This window comes from Tauraco erythrolophus, chromosome 14, assembly GCF_009769465.1.
Source record: "Tauraco erythrolophus isolate bTauEry1 chromosome 14, bTauEry1.pri, whole genome shotgun sequence".
NCBI lineage: Eukaryota > Metazoa > Chordata > Aves > Musophagiformes > Musophagidae > Tauraco > Tauraco erythrolophus.
The window spans coordinates 13,213,727-13,231,043 of NC_141478.1; the positions used below are offsets into that span (position 1 = coordinate 13,213,727).

The window sequence follows — 17,317 nt, forward strand, 5'->3', positions numbered from 1 at the left end:
CATAGTGACTTTCAACCGCTAAATCCGTAAATGATTGTATACTTTATTTGATCTGCAGTTCAAACTAAGCAAAAGTGACAGCTATAGTGTTAAGAGCTCAGTTGTTCTTATTTACAACTTAAAAACCCATACTACAATCTTTTGAAGCACAGATAATATTACAATAGGCTTAAGGTAGTTAAGGTCTTTCAAAAGCCAGAGAGTCTTAAGAATATGTTGGTTTAGGACACATTCCGGTACCTGTAGAAGGTAAGTTAGGCAAAATAACACAGCACGTAACAAGCAGTTGCACAGGTTGTTTTAAAAACGGTCTACAAAAGTGCCAGTAAACTTCAAGAAGGGTACCAAGAGAAAACGATTCCCTTACAGATTCTTTTTCTTATTAGAAGAATAGCAGCTTTCCGATAAAGTTAGGATGTATTAGTGACAAGGTACCTTGAAGTTGAAGAAATACAAAACACCAGAGCTACTAAGAAAGCAACACAAACCTAATGACAAGCTTCAAGCCTTCCTCAGCCTTCCCTGAAGAATTGTTCCTATGGTGCTTATAAAATGATTGGTGTTCAAGATCCAGTCTACGAGTGAAAACACTATCATCAGAAGTTCATAATAGGAATTTTCTCTTGGTGTCCTTAGTTCTTGGATATGAGCCTGTGCTATAAATAACCCCATGCGACACCTTTCCTTACCTCCTTAAGGACAGAAATGTCCGCCTTTGAGAGATGCAGAACTGAAATCTTTGCTGCAGCACTACATGACCCAGTATACATTTGAGGTTTGGTTTGGGGTTTTTTTCTTCAACAAAAGATGAACAGGGAAAGTTCCCAGAACACCTTTCATATACGCCTAGTGCCATCAGAACACTCGGTCTGATACAGAACGCTTGTTCGTATGACAGGAAAGTTATTTGTGTGCAATTGACAATAAAATCATTTGGAGAGGAAGTTAAAGAACACGTACTTCGAATTAATTGCATGTATCACTTGTAACTTCACTAGAAGGATTCTATTTTTCAGATGCTTGAAAGACATATAGAAAGGCGAGATGCACAGATGATCAGAACTGCAAGAGTACAAAGTACTAACTCTTCCAATAGAATAAAAATATTTATATTAAAACAACAGTGCCTCCTACCATACATTAGGATCCAGGCACTCAGAAAATTATTCTCAACACATTTATTCATTAAAATTTTCACTACATTTCTGTAAATCATAAGCATCTAGCAGAGAGCACAGAGAATAAATTCAGCCAACAGAACTTCTTAATCTTATGTCATTAAAGCCCAATGCCATGCCACATTCACTACTAGGAGTAATTTACATTTATTATGTCTCTGCTTTCTTAGCATCTAAGTAGTTACAACTGAACAATCACCAAACAACTCAATCATTTCTTAGAAAAATCTTATCCCACTCCTCAAAAACCCTCTACCAATCTGAAACTACCATTATGGTTAGACAGACTGGCAAGAAAACAAAAGCCTTGAAGCTTCAGAATAGAACTATGAGACAGCACTCCTAGACAAAGCCTTCTCCTTAGCCATGGAAAAAGCCAGCACCTTCAAGTAAGTGGCTCAACTCCTCTGTGCTGTTTAAACTATCTGTCCTTTTCCCTACACCACCTGTTAATTGGATTTTTTTTTTTACTCTTTAAAATTGAAAGTGTGGGCGATTACAACAAAGTAAGGGTCCAGAGAAGGGAAAATGTTCAGACACCTTATGCACTGCCAAGTGTTCAGCATTTAGATACCCATGGGGAAGCAAGACTGTCAGTTTCCATGAACATGATCTTTTTAAAGTATCTCAGAAAAAATTGCTCTGTAGCAAGGTCTTTTGAAGTGCTCATCCTTCACAGGTGAATGTCTTTAAGGTCTTCTGTAGAAATACCCAATGAACCACAGTTTACAAATTAAGATCATTATGGGGCAATCTTGTTCTATCAGTATTAACAAAAGCAGAGCCAAAAAAAAGTACATCACAGTTCAGAAATTAGTAGCAGAGAACAGGTGTTGCTCCTTATGGATTGAAGTACATAATTTTCTCCAAGCTAAGTTAACAGCTGAATTTGAGTTCTAGAGAAAAAACAGGCAAGCAGCTTTTCTTTGAGGAAAAATACAATTTCTTCTAGAATGCAGTGAAGATTTGAGACAATCTTCATGAATCCTGAAGAAAATATTCACAGAATCATAAAAGCATTGTGATCAGAAGCGTGTGTTCTTCAGGTTTCAAGATATCAATGCTGGAGTGCAGTATTCCACCTTTGAAAAGACAGTCCAGCATAGTTATTTATCTTGCATGATGCCTCCAAGAGTCTTGCTTTCTTTCCTTAGACTGTGTGCAGCACGTTTCTTTTGCATGTCTTGATTTCTTCCCTATGCAAATTTCATGGTAGTCTTTTAAGTTTTCTTACTTCCCATAAAACATTCCCCCTTTTGCCAAAAAGAAAGAATTTCTCCTGTCTTTTACCACTACACAAAACTGGAAAAAACAGTTGGATTTTTTTAATATATAATCATGGTTTCTATATCAAAACATGGTATTTCCTTCTGATTATTTTGTATAATACCACCTTCTTTTGCCAAGTGAAAAGTACTTCCTATAGCAAATGGAACCAAGTTATTTCTCTATAGCATCTGGCTAGTCCCGTGTCTGTTTTCTAAATTTGGACATCTTTCCTTTGCATTCCTCTCTTTTCACAAGCAGCAAAAAAGATGAAAGTCTCAACCTTTGAATACCTACAGATTTGTTACTTACTTCTCCTGTAGTTGGAGAAGCAGAAGGCAAACCAGTATAGTCATCCTCATTCATGATGCAGACAAGGTCTTGAGGGGTCATCTAATCCATCCTGCTAGATTGAGCCAAAAGGAAATTACCCTCAGCATTCCTAACACATTCCTAAAACTCCACCTAAGGCAGCTCCAACTGCAGCTTGTTAGCATAAATTAAATAGACCTTTTGGTTCTCCTCAGCCACTCTCTAGAGGTAATAAACCTTTGTCTCCCACAAGTCCAATTGAATTCAAGCCAAAGCAGGGAATCCCTGGGCAAACAGACTTCAGCAGAGGTACTGCAGGTACTTTTCTTTAGGGTTAAAATGAAAGTAATTGAACAAAGCAAGAACATAGTCAGGTATGAAAGGAAAAATGAAGAGAATTAAAGCCCCTTAGATTTTTGTATTGGTATTTTATTTTTTTATTATTATATATATATGAGAGAGATTGCTTCATGCTCTTGGGCACAAAATCACTGTTACATGCACTGAAAATTAATGTGAGGTATTTAAAATCACTAATAAGGAAGAATCAATTCAGGCAAATAAAACAACCTGTCAGCAAGACTCAGGTGAAAATGCTTGTTTTCAGGAAGAACGAGAAGCTCTTATCTGCACCTACTTGCAGAATAATTCTTGCTCAAACCTTATGCACAGAGCTGACCATGTCTACAGGTTTCCACAGCCACAAATAGAGTATTTCACTATTAAACCCCTAATTTGGCACTATCTTTACTTTAAAGAGGAACTTCGCCTGTTTCACGATAACGCGCGTTGTCTGTCCCACAGAAAAGTCTCAGTGGAATTAGAATAGCACACAATCAAACACTGTGAAAAGTTTCTTACCGACCCAATCAAAAGGTGGAAGTCTCTCTCATAGTTGGCATGCCCATGAGTTACCAGCAGTCTTACTCTAGTTGGGTAACAGGAGACTGGGCTGAAAACTAGAACTTTCTTCCATTATGTCTGTTACCTAGGAAAATTGAACTGATCCTGCAGGTACTCTGCTTTCATTTAAGACTTTTTGCCATCAAAACCAGATTTCTTTCTTGGTTGTAGTAAAGTGAAGTGCTTTCCTTTAGATCATACTACTAGTCTATCATCCTACTTAATATTATGACTGCCTGTGTCAATTCAAAAGCCAGCTGTCTTTTCAGACATTAGTCCTCCCACTTCCCTCCCCAAAAAAACACCAAAAATATCCAAAAAACACCACACTGCTTTTGCTTCTAAGTCTTGTTACAAGCATTAAAAAAAAACAAACTTATCCAAAATAAAAATCGGTTGTAAGTTAGCATATATTTTATGTGGAAAAGCCTTAAATCAGACAAGTTATGGAATAGTAAGTATCAGTGGAACCATATGAACATTACATAGTGGTTTCATATGTAATCAGGTCAACGGAATATCAAAATGTTGTTTACTTTTCCCCCCAATTAGAGATACTGTTCCCTTTAAAAAAAAAGATTGCCTTTAATGAGCATGGGAGTAGATAAAAGTCTTAAGTGTTATGATGACAATGTTTCTTCCATTCAAAGGTAACTTGATTATGTCTTCATTTACCTCTACATTCCGACTAAACTCATTTACTCAGTAAGAGATGTAAACTTCCAAGAAGCATTTTCTTCACCATGAGAGTGGTGAAGCACTGGAACAGGTTGCCCAGAGAAGTTGTGGATGACCCGTTCCTGGAAGCGTTCAAGGCCAGGCTGGAGGAGGCTTTGAGCAACCTGGTGTAGTGGAGGGTGTCCCTGACCATGGCAGGGGGGTTGGAACTAAATGGTCTTTAAGGTCCCTTTTTAAGGTCCCTTCCAACCCAACCCATTCTGTGATTCTATAAGGCAAGATGAATCTTGCAGTCCTGACTCATGCAAAACTGCCATAAACTTTGATTGCTTCAACCATTATCACCAGTAGTACAACTACAAGAGTACCATATTGACCTAGTAGAAGAAAATGGAGAATTTTCCTTATATCATGACACCCTGCACACAGAGTAATTTTTTTTTCCCCTTTAGAGTTTAGAATCCCTTCCAATCAGGATTCAGCTTTCTTCACAAGTTCGAGACAGAAACGGATAGGCACTTTTAAAGGCTTTTGTTTTCAACAGTGTTTGGCAGTTGTTACAAATAAAGCAGCAAAAGCCTCACCACGTTTTCGGCGAGATCACACCATGGGCATGAAAAACAACCAAACACCTTAACGAGTCGAGGCGGCCCTCCACCTCCGCTAATCGTTCTTCTAGAGCCAAGTACCGGTAATTGTCTCACCAACCTCCTGTAAACGGGTGCTTACAATCACCTCAAAGCATCGTCTCTTTCTCATCGACGTACAGCAGTTCCGACTTGCGAGGTCGCCCCATTCTCGACTCAATAACCCAGTTTAACCCCTCAGGGGCCAAACGCGCTGCGCAGCGAGCGCGCTCGTCAGCAGCGCCCGGCAGGCTCCGTGCTCCCGATTTCCGAGAGCTTCAAAAACTCTTGGAGACGTGACCAAGCGTGAGGATCCTTAACGGGGAAAGGACCAGCCCACCCTCCAAAGCACTGCATGGAACTGCTGAAAGGCCGGAGCGCGGAGCACGCTGCCCGCACCTGCGGCGCGCAGCGCACCTGCCCGGCTGCGGGCGCCGCCTCACAGCCCGCGGCGCAGCTGCGGGCCGCCAGCCAGCGGAGCGCTGCCCGGCCTCGCCTCCGACGGCAGAAACTTCCCTCCTTCGCTCCCCATGTGGGGGACACGCCTCCCCAGCCCGCCTCACGGCCGGAACGCTGCAACAGCGGATAAACCCCCCCCAACTCCTCCCTCCCGCTCAGCGCCCCGCCGCCGTCTCACCTCGAGGCGCCAGCCGAGCGCGCCGCATCCCCCGGCTCCTCAGCCCGCCCTCCCCGTCCGCTTTTAAACCTCTTCCCGCGCTACACCGCCCGCCTCGCGCTGCCCGGCGCGGGGCGCTGCCGGCTCGAGCCCCCCCGCACGCGCCCCCCTTAATTGCCTCGCGGGCGCGCGCACAACGGCCGCGGCTCGCGCAGAGGCGGCGCCTCACCTGATGCAGGCGCTGCCCAGCGCGTGCGCCGCCTCCTCGCTCCCTCCCTCCCTGGCGCGCGCCCGCGGCGGTGGCGAGCGCGGCCTCGGGCCGCCAGGCGGGCGGGAGCGCGGCGCCATCCGGGTTCCGTCCGCTCGTGGCCGGCGGAGGCGGCGGCCGCGGCGCTGCCGTCCCCAGGAGAGCGGGAGGGGGGGGACGGGTGAGCCGCGATGCATCTCCACCAGGTGCTCACCGGCGCCGTCAACCCCGGGGACAACTGCTACTCGGTGGGCAGCGTTGAGGACATCCCCTTCACGGTAATGGTGGCGATGCGAGCGGGGAAGCGGGGGCGCCCGGGCCGCGGCGGGCGGCGGTGGGGGAAGGGAAGGGTGGTTTGTAGGCCCGAGGAGGGCGGTGGGAGGGACTGGAGGGGATTAACCTGCCGGGACGGGGCGGACGCGGCGTTTTGCGGGCCCTTGTACCGGGGTCTGGGATACCGGGGCAGTTAAGGCGGGGATTACGAGCGGGGGCGGTGAAGGCGAGTGGGTGAGAGCCAGGATATTTATGGGTGCTGCGGGGCGCTCCCGGGCCGCATGGGTCGGCCGGAGACCGGCGGGACTCCGCCCGCCGGGGGTCTCGCTGCTGCCCTGCCCGGGGCGCAGCTGCAGGTGGGGGCCGGGACCCGCGGGCGCGCCCGTCGCCTCTAGCGAGTGCTCGGTGGATCCTCGGAATTCGAGTAGGGAGCCAGGGAAACCCCCAAATCGTGCGTCCCCAGATCGTGCTGGGTGCTGTATGTGTGTGTGTGTGTGTCTGGTAGGCCTGCAAAGAGGAAATGGTCCGTTGCACTGGGCTTCTCAAGAAGCCGATCCATTATTGATGAGCGTTTGGCTTCAATTACTGTGGCTGAAAAACTAAATTTGTCAAACGCACCTCTTGAACTAGAGGAGAAAATGAAATGGAAAGAGACAGGCTTAGTAAATTTCAAGAGTCTAGTAGTTTATACAATAAAATCTGTTTATCATCCACATGCTGTTTTTGCCAATTCCAATGTCAATTTCCACTTCTTTAGCTTAGGATATGTTGCTTTGATTCTAATGAGTGATCAGCTTCTGCAGCGTTTTGCATACCAGCATCTAAGCAGTATGTTATTATTTGAGAATAAATTGTCTCATTAGATTTTATATTAACATTTACAGGATTACATACCAGGCACAGACCAATTCCAAGCTAAATGAAACAGAGCATCATTTTTAGTCTAAGATAACTGTCAGCAGACTTGTCAAACATTTAAAGCTTACTTTAGATTATCACTGTCTAATTTATGTAATGAATGCTTGATAGTCTTAAGACATAAAAGGTGCCATGTCTGTCTTTATTTTCCTTGTTCTGCTGCTGTGCAGCCATACTGCTATTAAAGAGACCTCTGTTACTTTTGATATTTATATAAGAAATTGTTTACTCATATTCTAATGTTTCTTTTTACTGTGACAATTTGAAAAGTCTATCAACTGGTATTATAAAAGACAACTTTATGCTAATTCTCATAGCAGTTTTGATAAAAATTAATAATGATTATATATATTATGGTTTATTCAAAAAATTTCCAAGGACAAAAGTAATGTTTTACAAAAAAATACAGAATTCTTTGGTAGCATGTTAACTATGGATCTGCATATAACAGATCTCACTGTCTTCTTTGGGTGCTGCATCCAACTTTCTACAATAAAGAAGGAACTAAAGGGATAAGTATGTTTTAATAAAGGTATCTTCTGAACTTCCATAGCTGTAACTTTCTTCTTCCCTTTTTTTCTTTTCTCTATGTTCATAGTATTATTTCCTGTCGTTCTAGACCCTGATCCTAGAGTAAACTGTAGAGTTAAAAACATCTGCAAACAGTTTGGGGTCTTATGTCTCCAGATTCTCAGGAAATTAGTCACCTGTGTGACTCCGGATAGCATCATAGTCTACCATCCACTGCAGGTGTCACTTTTGATTGTACCTAACCTTAAATTCTGTTGGTGAAGATCAGTAACACTATTGACATAGGTCTGTTCCCCCAAACCATTAAGCTATTTGGAGTCGTAACTCAGATCTTGAAGCAGGATTTGCAGTTTAGGCAAGAGATCACCTGCATTGGTGACAGAGCCTGGCTCTATAGACATGCTTTTAAGACCTGACACCTGTCAGCCTCTAGAACACAGCAGAAGCAGAGCAGTAAAAGGCAAGAGGTTAAGGGAGATCTGCACAGAATGTGCTGTGCTATATGAGTCCATATGAAGTTAGGCTGGGGCAGGGGAGCCGATGTTTGTGTGCGCTTGTGGTTGCTTATGTTTTGGTTGATGTTAGGGCATTTGTTTAAAATGTGTGAGAACTAGTTCAAAATTGCTACAACTGATTCATCATAGGGACTTGAAAATATGGCTTTTTTTTGAGTGCAGAAATGAGTCATTTATGTTAAAAGTTACTCCACTTAACTGTAGAATAACGGCTTGGTGATGTTTATATATGTATTCGCTAGTCAATCATTTTGAAGCTATTTCCCTTTTATTGAAGGAGGAGGAGGAGAAATGTCCTTGTAAGATGAACTTGCTTTAGATGCCTAACTCTAGCAGTCTTAGGGTTCTGAGAGAAGGAACATGTTTTCTTCTGACCTGATTAGGGACATTGCAATTCTCAGGTTCTTCTTCATCCTTCCGCTCCTCTATGCTTTGCTCTTGGCTTGTTTACATGACTCCTTGCTGGGGATAAAGGTAGGCTTTTAATTTCCAAGTCAGTGCAGCTAAAGCTAAGATGATAACATGTTCTGCCTCAGCTGTACTTTCTTAAAGCTTTGGTGAAAGTCATCTAGATATTCTGAGAATAAGAAAGGGAAAATAAATAGTTTTGCCATTGATTTTTGCTAAATCACAAGTATTAGCAACTAAATACTGCTAAAACACAAGTATTAGCAACTCCATAAAGCAAAACAAATGCAAAGAAACAGAGCTAGGATCAGGCAGTTGCTGTAGGCTGGCGACAAAGGTTTTGTGCATCCTTTATCTGAAATGCACGTAGTGTTCTTTCCTCCTTATACTCCCACATCTGCCTGCAGCAATCCTGACACATATCTAGCGTTTCCCAAAATAAGGGATGAAACACAGAGATGTTTGGTTAACAAACTGGCTTGTGAATGTTGCAGCTGTATTGTGCCCAGTCTAGTAGAGTGGGTAATACACAGGAAATACTGTTTGAAGGGTGATTAGAAACAAAATAGCTTCATAATGCTGTTTTCTACCAGGCAGTCTCTCCAGCCTCCCTTTGTTTGAGCTCCAGACAAGACACTGCATAAGCAGAAGGTTTAAGTACTAAATGACAGAAGTTCTGGGTTTGTCATTTCTGGTAATAATTCTGTGCACTATTCAACTTGCTGTTGCTTCATGTTCTCATTTCAGCAAATATTGTTAACCATGTTTCACAAATGAGTTTACAGAAGGTCAGAGTTGAGCCTTAAACAGCAGGGCCTTACAGCACACACCCTGCCTAGAGAGAAGAAGGGTATGTCATTTGAACCTCACGGCCGCTAACTGGCAGCTAAAAAGTCTTTAAATGTAATAAACTGCATTTTTCAGTGTTGATTTCACTTAGCTTTTGTTGTTAAGCAACCGTTTTACATTCAGCCATTTGAGTCACTGACCCTAACTGAGAGTGGGATGTATGTTTCCAACCTGACTTTCCATGACGTGGAGTAAGGTGGTTTCAAATAAAGACAACGAACTGTTCTGATTCTGTTTATGTGACTTCTGCCCATTGTCCAAGCTCAAGGTTGTTTTTTTCCCCCTGAAACTCTGAACAGAATGTAGCTGTTTCTAAGGTCAGTCTGTTTTAAAAAAAATAAAAATCCATAGGTATGTCAATTACCTAAAGGCTAGATTCTAAGTACAAAAATTCCAAGCTCTAGCTAGTGTCTCACAAACAGAAGATAATGAATATTTACTTCTTGTAAGAGTTATTACTGAATGCACAAAATATGGAACTCTAAACATTATTAATGAGAAAATCAGAATACCAGATTTTTGGGGTATCTGTACATAACTTTTCTGATAGAAGTGGAAAAAAAGAAAATATTATTTGTAATTTTTGAAAAGGACAGGCTGCTTGGCATCTTCCCTGCCAGTACTGACACTTGGCCTGGAACTGTGTGGAGCGAATTTCAGAAGCTGTTGCAGATGAAGGTCTCCCGCACCCATATAAACTTTTTTACCTCACTGAAAACAGCGAAATCTTCACCCACACCATTATGTCCACAAGATACAGCCAACTCAGAATATGTTTTTCTGCTGTGTAGAGTTCTCCTCTACCTCATCCTTCTTTAAAAATTACTTCCCAAAACCCTTATTTGCAAATCCCTGTCAGTTATTTGTTACTACTTGCATATATCTATATATTCTCCACTGTGTCACATTTATGTGAACTGCATTACGATGCTTAGCATCTGAATCCTTACTACATTCTTCTTCTTCCTCTGAAGCACTACATGTAAGCATATTGTAAATTATTTAGTAATGAATTAATCTTCCTAAATATCAATTTAGGAAAGCCTGTTCCACGAGCCACAGGCTAGTAGTAGGTTGAGGATTTTTTCAGTTATTTTGCTAGTTTGAAGTGTATGTAATTCTGCTGATACTTAGCTGGGGGAGGGGGAAAATGTAAACGTGTCCATTGCTGAAAGTTTGGAAATGTTTCCGAATTCAGGTGTCTTCATCACTAATAGGAAGGGGGAGAAATTTCTGCATCTTGTATGTATACTATCCATAGCCAAAAACTTAAGGATAAGTGTCGTTATACTGGAGGAGTACCATAAGGCCAATACAAGCTTTAATTCAGATTTTAATACAGATGTTAATTAATTTATGTAATTTTAGATGTTTATGAACTTTTTTTTTTTAATATCACCACAGGCTGATTCTGTTTCTTTTGTATTGTTTACCATCTTGAAATGCCTCTGTACCCCTAATAATAACACTAGAGCGTGAGAACTTCTGGTCTGTTTCGCCTATGCCAAATTTGTAAAGAGTTGCAGGTTGTAAAAAGAGAAGCATCATTTTTTATACAGAGAAAAAAGAAAAGATTGTGAAGGAATATTGTTTCCCTGTCTGGTAGTTCAACATTAAAATGAGAGAACCAAACAGGAAAACCTGGGCAGCTGAAAAAGAGAGATGCACATGCTGCCTTCGTATTATCTGAAAACTGAGGATATGGCGTAAACTCTTACGCTATGACGGAACGTCCTACATCTGTCTGGTGCTCCTGCAGTCAATTAGACCTTTGACATCGTTTGTTTCGGTGGTCCCAGATCTTGAAAGTTAGAGCAGATATTGGCAAACTGCAGCTTATTAGTTGCTTGTGGATCCTGCAAGTCATCCTTGCATTCTGGCGGTTTTGCAACTCCATTTAATTTTCTCTTTGCAGTTATCAGTGACATTAGAAATGGAGGTTGGCAGATAGTCCATGTGGGTGGTTTTTACTGCACTTGCTTCACACAGTGACTGCTTATACTTCTGTTTATCTAAGACCTCTGTGCTGCTCTCATCCATTACAGTATCTCAGCATCTTATGTTTCCATCTTTCCTTTTTGTATGGCTTACCAATTTTCCGTTCCTTTTATCAGGCTATGCAGATGGTTAGTCTGTTGCCACAAATACTGTGGCCACTGTTATTTTGGCTGGAGAGACCTGTGGTGGCATGAATGATCTCCCTGAAGATGTTTCAGCTGAATCCTTAAGAAGGAACTACTGATGACACACGTTATGACACTTCCCTGTTCTTTGCCAAAATAGGGTGCTTCTACTTCATTACCAGCTTAAGGAGTGAAAGGCCAAGATGAAAAAGGAATTTAATACAAACGTGTTCTGTTCAAGTATAAACATGCTGACATATTAAGTATATTAGAAAAGCCTCATAAAAGTAATCAAATGGAAAACTTGTATTTAGACTTATAACGTGAAATGTGGAAATATCTTTCAGTACAGAAAAGTATACTGACCTTTTCTGTTTTGAGAAATTTGGAGACTATAAATGTGAAAAAGTGAACACTTATTTTAAAATGAGGGGACACCTTTTCTCAAAGGTGAGGTTATAATAAATGCACTTTGTAAAGTAAATTTAAGATTTAAGGTAAATATACTTTAATATACTTTCAAGAAATGAAACACATTCTCAAAATAAATATCTACACTGAGAAAAAGGTCCCAGAACCAAGAGACAGCACTTGCTCGAAGAACCTAGAGCTTAAGGCTGATACCCTGCTGTTGGGAATGTGTTCCGACCAAGGTCTCTAAGGGAATAAATCCTCTCTGTTGGCATAGGACACTTAGGTGCGCTGAGTCACTTGTTGGCGCCGTGCCAAACACAGGCAAAGAGTAGGAAGGATACGAGTGACAGTAATAAGATTCACTTAAGAAAGAGATCTCTACATCTTGATGATTCTTTAAGAAAAAAAAAATCCACTGTAAATCACTCTTTTAATTCACAACCACCTTTTTACTTAACTTTGTAAAAATATGCTTAATAGTATAATTAGCCAGAGAAATACTCCTTTGTTGCTATAAGAAGTGCGGATAGGGGACAGGAGAGAAGAAAAACTAAATAATTTAAAAAGGAGACACTAAATTCATCTACTTCACAGAGTCAACAGACGCACCCAAATATAAAATAGTCTCTTTCATGCATTATCAACTGGACCCACTTGCACAAATGTGCATGTTCAAGAACGGTAAGCATAAGGAAATTAAAGTTGAGAAGTCTTTTTCTTTCTCAGTATCATTTCTGAGGCCCACGTCTGTATCTCCTGCTCACAGGATTGCAACTAGTGATAAATTACGCTTAATTTAGTTTGAAATCTGCAAGTCAAGTTATCAATACTGACAGTGAAAAAATAGGATATCTGAAGGGTTTAAGTCCTTGTATGAAGTGGATCAGTATCTTTTTTTTCTGTATTAGATAACGATTTAAATCATGTCTTATAGTAGGTTTGTATTAGTAGTTATGAAGCAGACTGTTGAAAAGAAGGTGAGTCTTTCAATTCTTTCCTTTTTTAATTGCTCACCCTTTGAAGTAAATAGTAGGAGAATCAATTGCTTGTGAACATTAGAATTCAGAATAAATTATTGGAACAAGAGGACCTGCTTTTATTTTCCTGTCTGCTTATGGGCAGTCGCGTCCTGGTCTCTGTCTTCTTCCATCCTACTTGTGAATATTTGCTGGCCTGTCCAGCATTCCATGCTAGTGCTGGAGTTTGTTTTGCAACAAATTCCCATAGGAAAAATAGGAAAACAGCAGAATTAAAATATTTTCTTTTCAATGACAAAACTTATCTCAGAATCTCATCTTTCTTTCTCTTACTTTCTGGAAATAATCCTATTCCATTTTAATAATAATTTATTCCCTTCCAGACTGGATCTAATAATTGCATAGCCTAGTGATCAAGGAATTAGGATATTCTGTTATATACATGATCTCCCTCTAACAATCTTTCAGCCGTTGGGTTTTTTTCCTCTCTCCTGCTTGCATTGTGATTAAGTCCAGTATCAGTTCCTCAGGGCTTCCCAGAACAATGGTTGTGGGCTTGAGACTCAGACAACATTGCATCACCTTATTTTTGTGAGATGACCTAGGAAATATTTTAGGCAATCTATGTTTCAGTTTTGTGTGTGCATTTGATTGGGGTGCTGATTTCTGAGGCCTGAGTTTCTGTTTTGCTGCATGTGTTGCTGTTCCTTTCTTCTTCTTAGCAGTGACTGTACTTTCATGTAGTTTCACTAAATTAAGGCTTTTTCCTCAGACTTTCGCACTTGTTGCTCCTTCCTAGGAGGATCAGAAGTAGATAGATATCCTGGTAGTAGGACAGAAGGTTCTGAGCCCTAAATTGTCTGTTCTAGTTCCAGTGAAACTGATTGGCCTCAAAGGAGAGGGGTAGGACTCAGAAATTTGGAAATTACTGTGTGAAAGAAGCAGGGGACAAGTTAAAATGACAAAGTAATTTTGTACCATCTGAAATTGATGGTTGAGGACTTGCACACTCTGCTTAATTCAGCTGTTGTAAAATTTCTGCCTACTGTATTGGAATCAGTGGAAAACTTACTTTAACAAAAGAAACTTCTAGCTATAACTGTTTACTTTTAAAAGGTTTATTGGTAGATTGATGCTAAGGAGGGATTTCTGTGACTGAATGTGGGAGTTCAGTGGAACAGATCATCTGGAGTCTTGGCTGCCTTGCTCTAAGAGGCAACAAGAATTGGAGGGGAGAAAAAAATCCAACTGAAACCTAAAAAAATCTCCACAAACCAAACAAAAGTTAAAGTACACACAGAGCTCAGGTTCTGGAACAAGTTTAGGGTTTGCTTTGGGGTTGTTTGCTTGTTTGTTGTTTTGGTTTTTTTACTGTTTCTGTTTGCAGAGATTTAAACCCTGGTAGATTAAAGGTCTGTCTTGCTACTTTGTTTTTACTCGTTTCTTGTTCTGCTGGTGCTGCTGAATTGGTGAGGAATAAACCCGCTACATAGTAACATCTTGTTTCAATAGCGCTTATCACAGGTAGCTGAAAAACGTAAGTTGTCTAATATTCAGTTGTGTTTTTAAATACATTTTTAATTGTATTTCTCTTAAAAAAATATTTCAGGCATATGGCTCTGGTTGTGACATTGTTATTCTGGCAAATGACTTTGAATGTGTGCAAATTATTCCCGGTGCTAAACATGGAAACATCCAGGTCAGTTGTGTGGAGTGCTCCCAACAGCAAGGCAGGGTAAGGATTTTAACAAATTTTTATAGAATTTAAAAAAAAAAAATATTGACTCGAAATAATTAAACGTCAACATAATACATTAATGTTATTAATGAGTTAATTTCATGACAAAGATCAGTTTTCACTGATCTATAACTTTCTGAGTAACATCTCATGGTTTTTAAAGTGGGAAGGGGAAGCAGGAGACATCTTGTAACAATGGTTTTTATTCCTTTGCAGGACCTGCAATAACAGGTCTCACAAAATGTGGAGATATATATTAGTTAGAGTACAGTATCAGAACTGTAATGGTACTAAAATTATTATTGTCTCCATTGTTGTGTACTTTCATCCAGCTAAAGATGACATGGATGAATCGTTCATGTGTACATATATATACACACACGTATGGGCGTGCGTGTGTGTGTTTGTCCTGCAAAGTATTAAATTAGAAACACTTTATTTTCCAAAAAAGCTTAAGCATTGTGTTTAGAAGTGCTACAGTATGAGCTGTCATAGCTGCACAGCCCCTTGAGTGGCTATGTGGTTTTATTTTTAATCCCTAAACAACACTAAAGAGACAGTTTAGATTGCTGAGAAAAAAAAAAAACAAACCGCTTTCTCTGAGTGATGGCAGCGCACTGAGCAACTTCTGTCCTTGGTCACTGCCTACTCATACTCGCCAGCTAAAAACTGGTGGCACTATTGAGAAAGCCCTTGCTCGGATTCGGGCAGGTTTAGCTGGCAAGGCCCCTGCGCTGCAGCAGTGCAGTCCCAGCAGGGCTGGAAGAGAGATTCCAGCTGCACGGGTGGCCCCTGCAAGATCACCATGAACCCGTGCGTGGTCCTGCATTGAGGACTTTCAACTCATGGTCTCTTTTTTTCTTTGGGACTGTGTTGTTGCAACCTTCCCCCCTGCTCCCCTCCCCTCTAAGAGGAAATAAGATTTTGTAATAAATGTCGTGAAACTTTTACATCATTTCTGTATTGAGGAAACCAGATCCTGAATGGGAAGAACTTACACAGTTTTTCTTTTAAAAGTCTTTTAAGGAAGAAAAAGGAATTTTAAAGATAGTCAAAATTACTCGTAAGCCTATAAATATTAGGAACATGACTAGATAAATTCATAATAAAGACTATTTTGTATATGGAAGTTTCTGTGAAATAAGTGAGTGAAAGAAATTTAGGGGTTCAGTGGTATAAGTGCCAGTTTTACCATTTGTCTCCCCTCAAAATGTATTTAACTGTTCCAAGTAGAATTACATTTCCTCCTGTTTCTCATAATTACTATGTAGTGGTACAAAGTGGAATCTGGGAACACAGTGAGTCCCAGGCACTAATAATTAATTTATTAGTTAGCTGTGAAGTAGACAGAACTTGAGCAGAAGTAGTGAAGGCATCAGCTTTCCCTTATGCATTAACGGTAGTAACCTGGAAGAACGTATCAGATCTGATTGACAATGTTTATCCCACTGAACAAAATGCCTTCCCTGCTTAGAGATAAAAATCTTAAAGATGGGCTTGTTCAGAAGTATGAATTTCTCAACTTCCTTAGGAAAATACACATATAACACAATTAATGACATTTGTATTAATTTCACTTTTCTTGAACAATGGCACATAGAAGAGATACTGGAAATTCTTTAGCTATTTTGGAATACTAAGGAGCGATTACACTTAGCTCCTAACCTTACATTTTGAATCTTCAACTATTTTTTTCCAGATTGCAGCATCATATGGAAATGCTGTTTGCATTTTTGAACCACTTGGCATAAATTCTCATAAAAGAAATTGTGTAAGTATGTATTTCATTATTGTAATTCAGTTTAGGTTGTTAGAAGAGGCAAAAAGTCTGTCTGCCAGTTATTATTATTATATTACATTGGTACACAAAGGACTAATGGATAAACGCTTTCCACCATCCCTAATAAAATTGTATGGGTAGAGACTTCCACTGCATGAATCAAACTGGGGCCTGCACTCCTCCTGAGTTCACAACATCTTGTTCTTGAATCTCGTACTAGAATGACACGGGGACAAGGTGATGTATCTTTAACTTGAAGAGGTTGTCAGATCTGTGGTACAGAAATACGACTTAGACTTGTGTCCACGTACCCAGGCTTGTTTTAACAGCACAGCCATGGCTGAGTACTCAAGTATTACCTATGTTCTCAAGCAGGTTTCACCATCTTTGTTGCATCTATACTGCCATCCCTTATGTTGTTAAAAATGTATCACCTAACTAGTTTAATGTAATCTACAGATATATTTGTATGTGTGACAGGTCCAGATCTGGTTTGCAAGGCACTCTGTGATGTATTTAATGAAATTATTAAAACTAGATTCAGCAAGCCACCACTAGGTCTTGAATGTTTTTGCAACAAGCTTAATAGCAATTTCATAGAGAAAGAAGGAAATACCAGTACCTTGTATTTTGTTGTTGATGTGAGAATTGATCCTTTACTGTTTTTTAAATTACAGCAACTAAAGTGTCAGTGGCTTAAAACTGGGCAATTCTTTCTCAGTTCTATGACTTACAACCTGGCATGGGATCCTCAAGGTAATGTAAAGTTTGTGAAGTATTTGTTCAACGCTTGTAGTTAGAACTTTAACACAAATTATTTTTATTGTAGTAAAATGAGAGCATGAATATGGAAATTTTAGATTATTTGTTCTTGGGCAGCGTTGCATAAAATGTGAGGCTACAGTTAGCATTTATGAAGATACTGTTCGGGTCTTTTATGCAAGATCTTAGTTTGAGAATCACAG

General features: G+C 40.4%; 1 protein-coding gene across 12 annotated transcripts in view; it reads left to right on the top strand.

Annotated features, from left to right (window-relative positions):
• The first annotated feature begins 6,017 nt into the window (after positions 1–6,017).
• DMXL2 (Dmx like 2) overlaps positions 6,018–17,317 on the top strand; it is a 55,037-nt gene continuing 43,737 nt past the window's right edge. For all 12 annotated transcript variants that reach the window (XM_086620371.1, XM_086620370.1, XM_086620373.1 and 9 more), the window contains exons 1-4: positions 6,018–6,104; positions 14,444–14,569; positions 16,272–16,343; positions 17,030–17,108. In XM_086620371.1, the coding sequence (XP_086476497.1) occupies positions 6,018–6,104; positions 14,444–14,569; positions 16,272–16,343; positions 17,030–17,108 (364 nt within the window). The remainder of the gene's footprint in view (positions 6,105–14,443; positions 14,570–16,271; positions 16,344–17,029; positions 17,109–17,317) is intronic.